At 37.9% G+C, this 16683-nt stretch overlaps 1 protein-coding gene across 3 annotated transcripts in view; it reads left to right on the top strand.

Moving 5' to 3' along the window:
- Positions 1-16683, top strand: part of SLC41A2 (solute carrier family 41 member 2) — a 146745-nt gene that overhangs the window by 116601 nt on the left and 13461 nt on the right. For all 3 annotated transcript variants that reach the window (XM_018048199.1, XM_018048197.1, XM_018048198.1), the window contains exons 9-10: positions 254-385; positions 1774-1922. In XM_018048199.1, coding sequence (XP_017903688.1) covers positions 254-385; positions 1774-1922 — 281 coding nt within the window. The remainder of the gene's footprint in view (positions 1-253; positions 386-1773; positions 1923-16683) is intronic.

The raw sequence follows: 16683 nt of genomic DNA, 5'->3' as shown, positions 1-16683 counted from the left end.
AAAAATTACTTACTCTGCTTTCAGACCAAACAGTGAGTTAGATTTGAAAAAACAATGAATGAGTCTTTCATAGCAGGAATTTTATGCCTTTGGAATATCTACATCAACATCAAATAAAGCAACATTTCAGAAGAACTCTTTGTTCTGTATTATTGGCCCAGGAGGCGACGTAGAGACATAAATTCAATTGAATTTGTGCACATTATTGAAAATACGAAGCTAACTATCTTATTTGTTTCTTCTTCTGTTTCAGGTATTGGTGGTAATTTGGTGGCCATTCAGGCCAGTAGGATTTCTACCTACCTTCATTTACACAGCATTCCAGGAGAATTGCCTGATGAACCCAAAGGTTGTTACTACCCTTTTAGAACTTTTTTTGGTCCAGGTAGGTGCTTGTGGATTTTTGCATATTTTATTCCTGGAACTCTTCCTCTCTGTGAGTACAGGCAGGCAACATTTGTTGAATTTTGTTTATGAATGTTGCCCAATTTTCTGTTTCTGAGAGCCAGATAGATTTTAAATAGAGTAAATTTTGTTCACTAAATCTTAGTGAACAGCAACAACAAGACTGCAGATCAATTCTGCAATTGTTAAAGAACTTTGTATAGTTTTTCTTTTTTATCTTTCTCTTGGATATCTTGTTTATAAGTTAGGAAAGAAGAACCTTGTGCATATAAGAAAACATTGTTAGGTTATTTAGGGAAGCATACTCTTTCATGGGCTTCCCTAGAGCCACTCTTCATGGCTCAGCTGGTAAAGAATCCACCTGCAATGCAGGAGACCTGGGTTCAACCCTGCGTTGGGAAGATGCCCTGGAGAAGGGCATGGCAACCCACTCCAGTACTGTTGCCTGGACAATCCCCGTGGACAGAGATGCCTGGCGGGCTACAGTCCTTGGGGTTGCAAAAAGGTGAACACAACTGAGCAACTAACCACATAGCACACACTCTTTCACACATTAATCTTTTTGACCTTTCTAAATGTAGACATTTGATCTCCCACAAGCAGAATGAGAGGTGATAACCTCAGTTACAAGGACATTGTTGTGTCCCAAACATATGATATCCAAAAAACTAAACCACAATTTTATTTATTTTTGACTGCGCTATATGGTGGGCATGCAGAACTTATGCAACCAGGGATCAAACCTATGCTCCCTGCCGTGGAAGCTGAGAGTCTTAACCACTGGACCACCAGGGAAACCTCTAAAGCACAATTTTAAACCTTACAATTCTTGAAAACTTTTTTTTTCTGATAAAAATAAATATATTATAATAAGTGTAACTTTTGAATGAGGTTCAGAAATACCCAGTCTTTTAATAGCAGTGAAAGACTTCTAAAGGGAAAATAAAATTAAAATATTTAATGACCAAAAATCCTCTATTGGAAGATGATTAGGTATCATTTAGTTATTAAAATGATCAATAATAAGGAACTAAATGATGTAGGAGAAAGTACTTTCCAGTACTTTAAGAACTTCATATTTTTTCTTTTGTCTTCCCTCCGTTTTTATAATGTTATAGTGTGATCAGTGTTCTTCACAGCAAGCTTTCATCAATCACCTTTCATTTAATTAATATATAACATACAGGAAAATTTCTAAAAATTAAGCAAATTATAAATAATTAAAATTTATTTTTAGCAATTGAATTTTATGTGATTCTGTGTACTATAGTAGTAATAACTAGAAGTAATCTTCAAATTTTAATAACTATGATTATTATTCACCAATACATGATTTTGTTTTAACAACTTTTATATTTTATATTACAGGAGTAAATAATAAGTCTGCTCAAGTTCTACTGCTTTTAGTGATACCTGGACATTTAATTTTCCTCTACACTATTCATTTGATGAAAAGTGGTCACACTTCTTTAACTGTGATCTTTGTAGTAGTATACTTATTTGCTGCTGTGTTACAGGTAAGAGAGAAAACCTCTTGTAATTTCTTTTATGTTCAGGCTAATGTTAAAGTATAACTAAGTCTAAAAGCACAAGAAATATTTTAACATTTTAAAAATCAGCTGAATGCCTTCATATTGATCTTCTTAAAACCAATAACTTTTTTTTAAAACCAATAACTTTTAATACAATTTGATCAATAGACCTATTGGATTCCTATTTTCTGGATTCTGTGTCCTCTCTCTCTCCTCTTTTTTTTTTTTTTAAATTCTCTTCTTTAGTATGAATGTGTCTTGGCAGATAAATTCCTGAGGAAGAGTGCTGCATAGGAGAAAAATTTTTGAGTCTTTGCATGTTGTAAAATGCTTTGAATAGGTTGACTGGATATAAAATTCTGTTTCTTTTAAATTTTCTTTTAAAATTTTGAAAGCAAGGAGAAAGCTTCCTTGCTTTTTAACTTCTGTTACTATTGAAAAGAAGAGCAGATGCCATTCTCACTGCTGATCTCATGGTATAAACCTACTTTTATCTTTCTAGAAGTTTCTAGAAAGACAATCTTTTCCTTTTCCCTATTGTTTTTAAATTTCTTCTGGTACTTATCTATGAGTTTTAAAGTAATATACCTAAGTTTTTAGTTCATGTTTAATTCCCTTTAGACTTTTGCTAACAAAAGTTGAGGATTTGGCAGCTGGTATAATGCTGTATCTTTCCCATATGGTTATATCACAGTTTGGGGTTAAATTAATAGTAAATGTTTCTGTCATTGGGTCCGTCTAAACATTGTTTGGGCTTCCTTGGTGGCTCAGATGGTGAAGAATCTGCCTGCAGTGCAGAAGACCTGGGAGATTCCTGACTTGGGAAGATCCCCTGGAGAAAGGCATGGCAACCCTATAGTGTTCTCCAGTGTTCTTGCCTGGAGAATCCCCATGGATAGAGGAGCCTGGCTAGCTACGGTCCATGGGGTTGCAAAGAGTCGGACATGGCCAAGCGACTAACACACACAAGTGTTGTTTGCTACAGAGCCAGATAATGTACTATATATCCTTTTTGTGTATTTTATTTTTCTTAGGGTTAATAATCACTTCTTTTTTCATTTGCCTCATTTTCTAGAAAACCATCCTTAATTTTTTCCAACTGTTCCATCTTTATTTTGGCTTTTTAGCCATGACTTCTCGCTAAGATCTGTAAGATTTAGTACCTCCTACTTTGAGAAATCCTAACTTAAGAGATGCATTCAAACAATTCTTTAAAAAGGTACCATATGAATTTGGCCCTCAGGGGATTTGTAGGAGTGGGACTTGAGGATGAGTATGTGCAATTATTAATATTCCAGTTGGAAGAAACTGCATTGACGTAATAATGTTAACCAACTTAACTGACATCTACTATGTTACCTATATGACCACTGTTGTTCTAAGTGCTTTACATGTAGAGATTCATTTTATTCTCACAAGTACTCTATGAGATTTATTTTTCTGATATAAATCAGTGATTTTAAAAGTGAAGTACATGCAAAACAATGCATTGTTTACATAAAGGAAAGATTAAAACTTCTGTTTATGTATGTCTACCTCATTTGTTTAAAATATTTCTTCTGTTTTTATGATTGATTTACAATAAGCATATTATCACAGTGTTAAGTAAAGTATACTTATTTATCCTGAAGGACTGCATAAGCTAAAACTTTTGGAGATTACTGAGTAAAAGTATAGAAATGATAGAGCACAGAACTTAAGCCAGAAAATGAAAGTAATTCATACGGCGGATCTAACTAAAAGAAGAGAAGATGAGAAAAGGTTAAAAGGGTAAATTAGGACCAATGTAAAAAGGCCTTAAATACTCAACAAGGGAGACAAGAATCTACTCATAAAGTAACAAAACCCTTGTGACCTTATTGATGTTTTAACTTTTCTGTAATGATTTATAGTGCTCGAGATTTTATTAGATGTCGCCTATCAAATCATTCATTCATTTATTCCTTCAGTTCAGTTCAGTTCAGTCTCTCAGTCATGTCCAACTCTTTGTGACCCCATGAATTGCAGCACACCAGGCCTCCCTGTCCATCACCAACTCCCGGAGTTATTCCTTCAGTAAGCCTGAATTCTATTCATGATACTAGATGTAGGTATGGGCTTTAAATCCCAGGATGCATAAATTCAGGCCCTATACTCAAAGACTCACAGCCTGAAGAGAAGACTGCTGAACAAATAGCTGTATTATAATGTCACGTAATATAAATAAATGCTGGAAATAGCTATGCATAATTTGCTGTCAGAGGTTGGGAAAAAAGCAACTAATCCTATCTGGGGAGTAATATTTTTCTACTGTTCAGTAGGGACAGAAGTTATTTCAAATGCGTTTTTACTACTGGCTATGTTTATTGCTGTATATGCTATGGTCATTTATTATAATTTATTTTCTCCATGTATGTAAGTATTACGAAAAAGATGCTTTCCTCAATCTGATGGGAAATATTTAAGAGACCATTCTTTGGTCTATTAAACACACCATTTTTAGAGTAAGTTCCTATTTGTAACTTTACGTCTTTACCTCATGGATGGATTTGACGTTTATCTTTATGGTTCTTTGCCAAGATAGTGTCATGTACCATTTCACTTAAGTTAATGAAGGATATAAGACATTTATCTGAATTTATACAAATATTAGATTTCAACCTTATTCTCACAGTACACCTGTATGTCTTTTGTTAGCCTCTGATGTAAATTCTGATTGTGGGTACATGCTCAGTCGTGTCCGACTCTGTGACCCCCAGGGACTGGGGCCCTCCAGGCTCCTCTTTCCATGGAGTTCTCCAGGTTTAAATACTGGAGTGGGTTGCCATTTCCTTCTCCTGGGGATTTTCCTGACCCAGGGATCGACCCCCATCTCTGTCATTGGAAGATGGGGTTTTTTTACCACTGAGCCACCTGGAAAGCCCAAATTCTGATTAATAATGTTTGAAAAACTAGAGTTAAGGAAAGAGTAATTACTAATCTCACTGTGTCTCCAAACCTCCTCTGAAAAGTCGGAGGGATATAGACAGTCCAACTTAAAAGATTTTTTAACTTTATGATGTGCAAAAGCAATAATGCATTCAGTGGAAACCATACTTCAGGTTTTGAATTTTGAGCATTTCCCAGGCTAGTGATACTCAGTAAAATCCTTTCTTAAGATGTGGGCAGTGACAGTGAGCCACAGCTCCCAGTCAGCTGTACGATCATGAGGGCAACCAACCAATAAACCGATCCACTTAAGACCATTCTGTACCCAGACAGCCATTCTGTTTTTCACTTTCAGTACAGTAGTCAATGAATTATATAAGCTATTCAGTACTTTATTGTAAAATAGGCTTTGTGTTAGATGATTTTGCCCAGCTGTAAAATAATGTTAGTGTTCTGAGCACATTTAAGGCAGGCTAGGCTAAGCTGTGATGTTCAGTAGGGTAGTTGTATTAAATGCATTTACAGTGTTTTCAACTTACCATGGTTTTTTTTTGGCTGTAACCTCATCATAACGTAAGGAAGATCTGTAGTAGTACCTGCCTCATAGGCACTTTGGAGGATTAAATGATTTAATTACTTGGCTTCATAGTATATGCTATATGAGTGTTGGCTGATGCTGTTGTTATTGTTACTGTTATTAAACATAGAATTATAAATGGTGAGTCATTCATCTCTGAGTGACAATTGAAATTTTTTTAATCTTGTAGTATTGATTGAATTTTCTTATGTGTCTTTTACAACTTTCATTTTTATGAGTTTGTGTTTTTATTTCTCCCCAAGAATTAGATACCTGCCAGAGAAGATCTTTGTTTTTGTACCTGACATTGTATTATTCCAATGGAATAGTTTAGAATCTGCTTGTAAATTCTCAATTCAAATCTTCATGCTCCAGCACTAACATATCTAACACATACATGAGCACACACATTCACGTATCTCTGTGGAGGCTTGAGGTTTAGATTAACAATCTTGACCTTTCCCTGCCTACTTCACTTAATCCAAATATGGAAGAATAAAAACTTTTCAAAGATGAAGAATTCTTTACTACTTAAGACATATATTTTAATATTCTTTACTCAGCTGGCTTCCTTTTTTGATCTAGGTTTAAACTTATATTCAAAATCTTGGTTGAAGTCCCAGCTCTTACTTAAATATTTCAGTCCATACCTGTCTTCCCATCACTAAAATCTGTATTTTGATTAGCTATTCCTTAGTAAAATTTTCTAATGCATGCTTGATTCTTCTCTATCTAGATTCCTACCTCCTTGAGGGTAGAGACCAAGCCTTTTGGTATTCTCTCAAGACGTGATAGAAAAGTTCGGTTTTGTTTTGGTTTTTTGATTGGGGTCTAATTGCTTCACAGTGTTGTCTTAGTTTCTGCTGTACAACAAAGTGAACGAGCTGTAACATATATCCTCACCGCCGTCCCCCCCCGCCAGGGCATCGCAGCACCAAGCTGAGCTCCCTGTGCTAGATAACAGGTCCCCACTGGCTATTTGTTTTGTGCATGGTAGTATGTATAAGTCCCTGTTACTCTCTCAATTCAATTCTTGATATTTCACTCTCTTCTCAGACCAGTATTCTTTAAGGAAACTTCCCCCCACCACCTAATTCCTCACCCAACAAAATGAAGTAAATCCACTTGAAAGAAACTTGATATCAAACTTATTATAATGACATAGTGACAGTTCTTTGCAGTATTTTTGCACTTACTCAGATGCCATCTTCCTGGAAGTCTTTCTTGAATACCTAATTTGGTCTAAGTGCCTTTACTCTCTGTTCCCATGGCACCCTGTGAATACCATTACCCTAGCTTTTCCACATTATGTTGACATTATCTGTTCGTGTGTCTGTCTCACCCGTTCTACAGAAAGGGTCTTTGTTTTACTCTTTTTTTTTTTTTTTTTGTCTCTGGTACCTTGCCCCATCTCTAGTGCTCAATTAATGTTTGTTAAACTAAATGACTATATCTTGCTAGTTCTGTTTCCCCCTTCAGAAAGAGAAAACTTTACAACTGTATTTAGGTACCAGAAATTCCAGAAAAACTGAGAAATCTAAATTTTCTCCTTGCTCCAAATTTCCTCTTTTGCTGACCTAGGTATTTAAAATAAAAGGCAATGAAAAATAAAACACAAAATACCGCAAATTCTGTTGGCACTCAGCTAAAATTGTAAGGATTTACTGAAATGTTTAGAGATGAAATAACTTAAATACTTAGAGATGAAATATAGTGCACTTTCACTTTAAGGGAACATGCAAGGTTGACTTCAGATAAAGCAGAATTGGAAATGAGTTGAAAATGGATGCAACTGAGGGAATAGGACATGAGAGTGGTGTGGGGACAGTTTGTATTCTACTTTTGTATATGTCTGAATTTTTACATAGTAAGGAATTTTAAAATGTTATCTATTTACTTGTTTTTGGCCATGCGGGGTCTTCGTTACTAGTTGTGATGTGTGGGCTTCTCCTCGAGGTGGCTTCTCTTGTTGCAGAGCACAAGCTCTAGGGCACTGAGGCTTTAGTACTTAGTTGCCACTCAGCATGTGGGATCTTCCCAGACTAGGGATCGAACCTGTGTCTCCTGGTAGATTCTTAGCCACTGGATCACCAGGAAGTCCAGTAACAAGTTTTTAAAGTTAAGGTTTTTCAGAGCATATTGACTTAGTATTTTGGTCCTGTAGCTGATTATTTCTTAAAGTAAAATGTAAGCTTGAAATTGAAATTGTTTGGGACTTAGAATGGTTGAGTTCCTGTCTTTTTTTGTCCCAGGTGCACATTGACTCCGTTTTTTGAAACTGTTTTTTAAATTTAAAAATCTACGTACTTGTCACAAATTTCCTTGTTTAGGTATTTATCCTGTGTCTTGAAATTAGAAGGACCCTAATGAATGTGCTTTTGTGATGTGACATTAAGTCCACAGAGAGTCAGTAGGTGTGATGGATTGTGCTCTTACTCTTGTTCCTGCCCGGAGCCCAGGAGCAGCCAGAGTAATTGGAATATGTCAAGGCTGGAGTAATGTGCCGAAGGCATTCAGTTTAGTTCACCACCAGCAACACTGCATTTTGAGGTTTTTTTTTGTTTTCTCAACATTAAGAATGGGTTGGCACCAAGCTGACCATGCTGATCACCCATTCTACCTTTTATGCCACCAGTCAGCATTTATGAGACTGCTGGCTGTGGCTAAGGGTACAGTTGCTGGCTTTAAACGAGAACTTTTCATCTGCATCAAATTAGCTCATGGAACCCACAACTTTGATTTCGTAGAACCAGAGTGTATACTTTCTTCTGCAGACTTAGAGATGATTGAATTCTTTCTCACCAAGCAGTCATTTCCTGTGCCTTCACATCTTATTTATTCAAATGCTCCCTTGACTGCTCGGAACCTGTTAATTTGTTAAATCAAAGGCATAATACAGTATTCCAGGCTATGACGGACCTTGATGGCCTTCCTTCTAAGATGTGCAAAAGGGAATTTTGATATCTCCTCAGGGTTTTCTAATTCACTTATTTGCCTCATTCCCTGCAGTCTTTTTCAAGGATATAGTACCTGGACAGCATAATACACCTGAGAAGGTGCAAAGATAACTATCAGTCAAATAAGCAGACTGGTGATCTCTTCATCAAAGAAAGAACAGCATTCATTGCAGCTCATTTCCCTATATAATTTAAAACCTCTACTAGTTCACTTTAGTGTTTGAAATCCTAAATATGCTTCCTTTGTCTGTGAAGAGATAAAAGCTTAAACTTTGGATGACAGAACCTACAAAAGGCAAAAAGATAGGCCCATATGGAGTATATTAATATTTGTTCTACTATAAAATAGTTCAGTGAGAAAGAAAAATGAGACTTTTCTAGCCCGAGAGGCCTATTAAATCCCAACAAAGTGTTTGTTAATATAATTCAGAAAGAATAAAGCAAAACCATTTCTAAATGAAAATTTTAATTCCCTCTTTTAGGCACCAATTGTTTCATATTCAAAATTAGTTTGCTAAGAATGTTTCTAAACTCCTAGCAGTACTAAATACCGTGGGAAATTCTTGTGAACATTTGTGGAAAACCTGACTGTGTCTGTTCTTTAACGTGGAAGAGGCAAAATGTTTCCCTTCAGTGGTAGAATGATGAATTCTCAACTCGTAAAGGTGAAAATATAAATATCAGGATTTTACCCACTGTATAATGCTCATAATCTTCCAAGCACGGTGCTAGTCACTGTACAAAAGAAATAGAAGATATTGTCCCTGCCCTGCACAGGCTTCTCTTAGCTGTGGGAAATGAGATTTAAATGCATGAAATAATTAGAGAGGAGCTGAAGACTTAACCTCCTTATAACAGTAAGTTATAAGCATCTTCCCATGTACCTTCAGAATCAAACTTTACACTTATGCATGATTTCATTCTTTAAAAGTATTTTAGTAGGTTTGGGGTGGGGGTGGTTTAAAAGGGAAGATCAGAGTATACAGTATATCTAATGAGAAGCTTGAATTAATATTCGTAAATATGAAACTTGCCTTAGCAAAATAGTAATACTTACACTTGTTTCTTTAAAAATATTTATTTATTTGGCTGCACCAGGTCTTCGTTGTGGCATTTGGGATCTAGTTCCCTGACCAGGGATCAAACCCAGGTCCCCCCCTGCATTGGGAGCACAGAGTGTTAGCCACTGGACCACCAGGGAAGTCCCGCATACTTCTTATTAATATAATTTTGAAAGCAGAAGTCTCTAGTTTTTATTGCTGCCTTTTCAGCAGGCAGTGTTTTGTTTTGTTTTTTCATTTTATGATAGTGGAAAGTAAAAGTGAAAGCTACTCAGTAGTGTCCAACTCTTTATGACCCCATGGACCGTTGGTCTGCCAGGCTCCTTTGTGAATGGAATTCTCCAGGCAAGAATACTGGATTGGGTAGCCATTCCCTTCTCCAGGGAGTCTTCCCAACCCAGGGATCAAACCTGGGTCTTCCACATTGAAGGCAGGTTCCACCAGGGAAGCCATTTTATACTTACATGCCAATTGCACCATCTTACATTTCCAAGGATGTTCATGTTTTGTCAAGAAAAAATATTCTCAGCAAAGCCCAAGCCCAACTTAATGAGCAAATGAATGACTCTCATAATAAAATTACTAATCTGAATATTGAATAATGAATTTCCTAAGAAGTGTTTCTGTTTCATAAATAATAGTTCGTTTGTTTTGAGATCTGTGTTGGTAACATGAACATGGTCACAGCACAAATGGAGATTAAGAGTAAACATCTTCCATTTTTCATCTAGTAGAACATGCTCGGGGCAGAAATATGGTCCATGGACGTCCTAACAGAAACAACATCTTAATTGGCAATGTCTTAGTTCTGAAGTCACATTCACATGATTCATTGTCATTATTTTAACTACAAAGATAAATGAATAAACGTTTTCACAGAAGGAAAGTATTTATAAACCTTTTAAGTCACCACATATGTCACATACAAAGGGAAAAGGAAGAAAAGGGAAGATAAGATCAATGTGCAGAACATTGTAGAAACGTCACAGAGCTCTTCATCGTTAGAGCAGAGTCTGGATTTCTGCTCTGCTGCTTATTTCGTGACTTTAGTCAAGTTCTGTAACATCTCTGGCCATATTTTTTTCCCTCCCTCAGAGGATAGTGAGGAGGACTAAGCTAATAGTATATAGCGCTCGGTAGAATTAGCACGCGTTCAGTCATGTCCAACTCTTTGCAGCCCTGTGAATTGTAGCCCACCAGGCTCCTCTGTCCATAGAATTTTCCAGGCAAGAATACTGGAGCAGGTTGCCATTTCCTACTCCAAATTATGATTAGAGAGACAAGCATAAACCCTGACTGTCCTGGGCAAAGCAGGAGTAGAGTGACTGCAGTGATCACTCAGATCCCTTCTTGCATTTCCAGTAGTTGATTTTGTGAATTCCCACTCCTCCGATAAAGATGATTTGTTACAAAGCATTGTTGTACATAGTTAGTAATGTATATGCTAATATTAAAATTATCTGGCAACTAAGACAGTATTTGAGATTAACATCCATAATTGCTACTAAGGTAATATTAAGTGCAGTTGGCTTTTATGGGTTAGCCAGAGAACCCAGGCAACACATAAAGTGTTATTTTCCTAAAAAATTGTGTTCTAAGTCCAAATAGCTAATTTTGAATTAGTCTGTTTTTATGTTAGAAAGTATCTGTTTTTGCATTTGTTCAGCCTAAAACAATCTCCTTCAGGTTCCCAGGTGCATTCTGTATTCTAATATCTCTGTATTTTACCTAAAAGTCTGTATTTACCTATTTCTGCCACAGTGTGACTTGTTATTCACACTATTCAGCTTTATCTCCTCCTGATCTATGACTTTTGAGAGGAAAAGAGTACTGATTCTCTTGTATATAAGCCAGCGTATCTCCTTATCACCTAAGTTGTTCATTCTGAAAATTTTCCTTCTCTTGACAATTCCCTTCATGAGGTTTGGTGCTCTAGCTACTTTTTCAATATATATATAGAGAGAGAGGGAGAGAGAAGCATATATATATATATGAGTTTACAAAATGGTAATAGCAAATACTTACATAACATATATTCTGAGCCATGCACTCTACTAGGCACTTCAGGTACATGAGCTCACTGAATACTCACCACAACCCAGTGAGGTAAGTTATAACTAGTTTCCACTTACAGATGAGGCAGTTGATGTGGAGAATTTGACCGACTGGTCCAAGTCCACATGGCAGGATGGATTCTGGATCCAGTGCTGCTGCTGCTGCTAAGTCACGTCAGTCGTGTCCGACTCTGTGTGACCCCATAGACGGCACCCAACAGGCTCCTCTGTCCCTGGGATTCTCCAGGCAAGAACACTGGAGTGGGTTGCCATTTCCTTCTCCAGTGCATGAAAGTGAAAAGTGAAAGTGAAGTTGCTCAGTCATGTCCGACTCTTAGTGACCCCATGAACTGCAGCCTACCACGCTCCTCCATCCATGGGATTCTCCAGGCAAGAGTACTGGAGTGGGTTGCCATTGCCGTGAACACTGCTAACCACTGTATTTTACAAGAATACATTTGACACTGTTTTGGTCTTAGTGAGCGCCATAATATTTAGGATGTAGTTTTTTGAAGATTTACAGCCGCCTCTTCTCTCTGGTTTCGTTAGCTCTTCATACTTCTTCCAGTCTGGTGTTCTGCCTCTAAAGGTCATTCATTCCACAGAGTTTACTTAGGATCTGTGCCTACTGAAGTTAAGTAGGAATCCAGGCAAGGACATAAATATATCCCAAGAGAAGGACTCAGTGCTATGGAATTTCAGCAGTGGGAGGTTATTTTTCTAGTTGGGGAGGGAAGCTTTATTTTTTATTTTTATTTTTTTGCCACGCCATGAGGCATATGTGGTCTTAGTTCCCCAACCAGAGATCGAACCCATGCCTGCTGTGTTGGAAACTCCCAGTGTTAATGGCTGGACTGCTATGGAAATTCCAGGGAAGTTTTATAATGGATAAAATTTTGTTTCTTGCAATCCACAGAAAATGCCATTTCAGCAAAAGGGAGTTGTTATTGTTCAGTCACTAAATTGTATCCAACTCTTTGCAACTGCATGGACTACAGTTTGCTAGACTTCCCTGTCCTTCGCCGAATAAATGAGAAAACTCGGGATTAGGCGATAGTAATAGTCAGAAATAGTAAGAAAATTTACAGAAAAAGTAAGAATGTTTCTGGAGCAAAGAGTTTATGGATGGCAATAATGGAAAATAAGGTTGAAATTTTGAGATTATGGTAAGATCATAAAAGGGTCTTGAAGTCCAGACTAAAGAGTGCAGTTTATTCTACAGAATGAAGATTTTCAACAGTTTTCCCATTCCCAACAAACTCCAGAGGTGTGATACATTGCTCAGACGCAGCATCATGTAACATGGAAGGGCTTGAGCTTTGATTTCCCCACTCATTGCCTGTGTCAGGTTGATTAAAAGTAATTTCTCATCTGTTTTCGCATCTGTAAAAAGAGGCCAAGGATAGACCTCTACCCTTCCCTGTCCCCAGTAGTGTCTTATTATTATAATATCATCACCTCTTGTGGCTGTGGACTATTGGGGCAGGAAGTATCAGGTTATCCATGAGAGGATCAGAACCTGGTGGAATCTAGTGCTGAATCTCTTTCATGATTCTAATACCAACTCATTCTTCTAAGTAAGGACAATGTAGCCATATGGTGGCAATGTGGCCATAATTGAAATCCCAGGATAACCACCCAATCAGTTCCGTTCAGTGGCTCAGTCGTGTCCGACTCTTTGCAACCCCGTGAACCGCGGCATGCCAGGCCTCCCTGTCTATCACCATCTCCTGGAGTTTACCCAAACTCATGTCCATTGAGTCAGTGATGCCATCCAACCATCTCATCCTCTGTCGTCCCCTTTTCCTACCCTCAATCTTTCCCAGCATCAGGGTCTTTTCAAATGAGTCAGCTCTTCACATCAGGTGGCCAAAGTTTTGGAGTTTCAGCTTCAACATCAGGCCTTCCAGTGAACACCCAGGACTGATCTCCTTTAGGATGGACTGGTTGGATCTCCTTGCAGTCAAGGGACTCTCAATAGCTGAGCAAGTTAATTGGCTTAGCCTTGAGCAAGTTACTTAATTCCTTGGGGGAGTCTTATTGTTCTTGCCTATAAAATGAGGATAATGTTTCTTCTTTTCACAGTAGTTATAATGTTTAAATACCTGGCACATAGTAGGCCCCTATTGTATGGTGCAGTTATGTCTTTTTTTAATTATGAAAGTGAAAGTTGCTCAGTCGTGTCCAACTCTCTGCAACCCCATGTAGTGTATAGTCCTTGGAATTCTCTAGGCCAGAATACTGGAATGGGAAGCCTTTCCCTTTTCCAGGAGATATTCAACCCCAGGATTGAACCCAGATCTGCATTGCAGGCGGATTCTTTATCGGCTGAGCCACAGGGAAGCCCAAGAGTACTGGAGTGACTAGCCTATCCCTTCTCCAGGGGATCTTCCTGACCCAGGAATCATACCAGGGTCTCCTGCATTGCAGGTGGATTCTTTACCAACTGAGCTATCAGGGAAGCCTTTAATTATGATATTAAGTCAAATCCTATTCCCAGATGTCATCTCAAAGGAGAGAGCTAAGCAATGAAGAAGTTTTAACAGGTTGTCTGATTTCACGCACATTTTCCCTCCTTCATCAGGATTTAAATCCACCAGGTTCCAATGGGCAAGTAAGGATCCCTGAACTCTTTCTGTGTGCCTCTCCTGCCCCTGTCTGTTCGTGGGCTCCTGTCTGTCAGCTTGGGTTGAGTGGAAACTGTGAAGAGAATGATAAAGGAAATGTAAAGGAAGACCTGTAGTTCATGGAGTTATTCTTTCTAGTTGTAAAAATATCTAGTTTAACTTTAGGAGTTGATTAATATAGTGAAAGAGGGAAGTTGAAACAGGTGATTTTTTGAGATTCCGTTTTAGCCCCGTATGCTCAGTCACTCAGTAGTGTCTCTCTGTGACCCCATGAACTGTATCCCTCCAGGCTCCTCTCTCTGTGGAATTTCCCAGGCAAGAATATTGGAGTGGGTTGCCATTGCTTACTCCAGGGGATCCTCCTGACCCAGGGATCAAATCTGGGACTTTAGTCCTGGGATTACCTTTTTTGTGATACAGTACTGTATTATGCTATTATAGCTTAGATTATAGGATCTTAAAATTGAGACACTTTCCCAAATCCATATTTATGATTCATTCTCTGGAGAGGTATAATTGGGCTCCAGGCCAGTAAACAAAGAAGGTGAAACAACTGCCTGCCTCATCAGAGGCATGACATGCCAGAGCCCCGTGGAGCAAGACATTCAGAAAGAGAGCTCTTTTCCATCCTGTCAAGCCTGACGCTGTTAGGACCAGAGAAGCTGAGCCTTCTTTTTCTAGTGTTCTGGTTAAGGATATTACTCCTGTGCAGAGGAATTTTCACAACATCTGCTTTAAAAAAAATCTTATAACACAGCTATGTAAAAGCACTGACTTGAAAAGCATAAAAACTATCTTTAAAGAAGTTTGTGAGAAAGAAATCTTGGTTGGCTATTACCCTGGGATATTGAGCCAGACAATATTGACCTGAGTGATTCAATCATTAAAATTTTTTTCCTATTTAAAAAAATAGATGTTTAGCACCATTCTTCTTTTTTATCTTAAAAATAAGTGTCTGTGTTAGTTCTGTATAACAAAGCTAATCAAACTTGTGATTTTTGTACCATATAGGGAAATATGTAAAAGCAGAAAGTAAAGATTGTTGCATTTTTTAGAAGGGGTGTTTAAAGGAAGTCAAAAAATGATGAGACTATCATTCAGTATTTGAAGTAAAAAGACAAAATTGATTTTATTGCTCATCATTGTAAAGAAGCTAAGCTGGGAGCAGGCAAAACCTCTGTAAGCAGAGCAACTACTGGTCTTTTATAGGGTTTCAGGGATGCATGGAGTTCAGGGATGGGCAGATGTCCAGAAGCTTGAGTAGACAGACGTCTTCTATTGAGGTCTAGATACTTGGGTGTGAACACTATTGTTAATTGGTCCTCAAAGGTGTATTTATTGGACCCAATGTATTCCTAATTACCTACTTCAGGAGCAAGGACTATGATTGATTGACTTCCTTCTAAATGCTTTCAATAAGGCAAGTTGTTTATTGATTGAATGAACATAAAACCAGTTCTGGTGCCTTCTTGTTACCATAGCCAAAGAACAGTCTTTTCCTGGGAGTGTGGGAACTTTTACTTTCTCAGTCTCCACTTTGTTCCTCACTCAGTCAAGGCTGCACGGTATCATTAAGGATTATCCAGAACTTCACTTTCGTTGTCAGTTCTTCCTGAAAGAAGCGTATCTGATTTTCAATTTGAGTCTGTCGGAATCAGAGGAAGGGTCTTTGAATTATTTATTGAAACATCTGATGGGACAGTGCCTGGGTTGAAACATTTCAGACATTGGATAATAAACATTAAATATGAGATAAACAAGACTAATTAGAAGGAACTTCTAATTGTAAGAAGGAACTTCCCTGGTGAATCAGTGGTAAAGAATCCACTTGCCAGTGCAGAGACTCAGGAGATATGGGTTCAGTTCCTGAGTTGGAAAGATCCCCTGGAGAAGGAAATGGCAAGCTGCTCCAGTATTCTTGCCTGGAAAATTTTGTGGACAGAAGAGCCTGGCGGGTTATGATCCATGGGGTCACCAAAGAGTCAGACTTGACTTAGCAACTACACAACAAGAAAGAACTAGAATGTATTTCACTACCATAACCTGAGATTTTTCAGACCTGACCAAGAAAATACGTCCCAATGATTTCCTTGGTCTCCAGACTGCCTTTTCTTTTAGCTTAGATACAGATTGTTTGATTTCACTTGTAACATTAATTTGGGTATAATATGAAGTGTCAGCCATCATTCTGCTTGGCTAAAAGAAAGTCCAACACCGTTCTTTTATTTGTAACAATAGCTGCTACTTTGCTGGACTTGGTTGGAAGCTGTTTACTCTGTGTGCTCATCTCTTTGCTCTGAGAATCTTGAGTTAATAATCAGCCTCTGTGAGTCATCTGCTTTGGGAAGTGCTCTGGAGAACTTCAGTTGAGGTTCCCTATGGTGTTACTTTCCAGCTCTGTGTAAAGGTCTATTCCATTTTTCCCCCAGAGAACAGAAGAGTATGTTGCTAGTTCAGGCTCATTCAGAGATTATGTATTATTCATCATCATAGACTCAGCATCCAGTCCCTGCCTGGTACAGTAAATATTTATAAAATGAATATTCAGCTTTATATTATTCTT

Source organism: Capra hircus, chromosome 5 (assembly GCF_001704415.2).
Source record: "Capra hircus breed San Clemente chromosome 5, ASM170441v1, whole genome shotgun sequence".
NCBI classification, from domain to species: Eukaryota; Metazoa; Chordata; class Mammalia; order Artiodactyla; family Bovidae; genus Capra; species Capra hircus.
The sequence above is the reverse complement of the archived record's forward strand: the minus strand, read 5'-3'. Positions and strand labels throughout refer to the sequence as shown.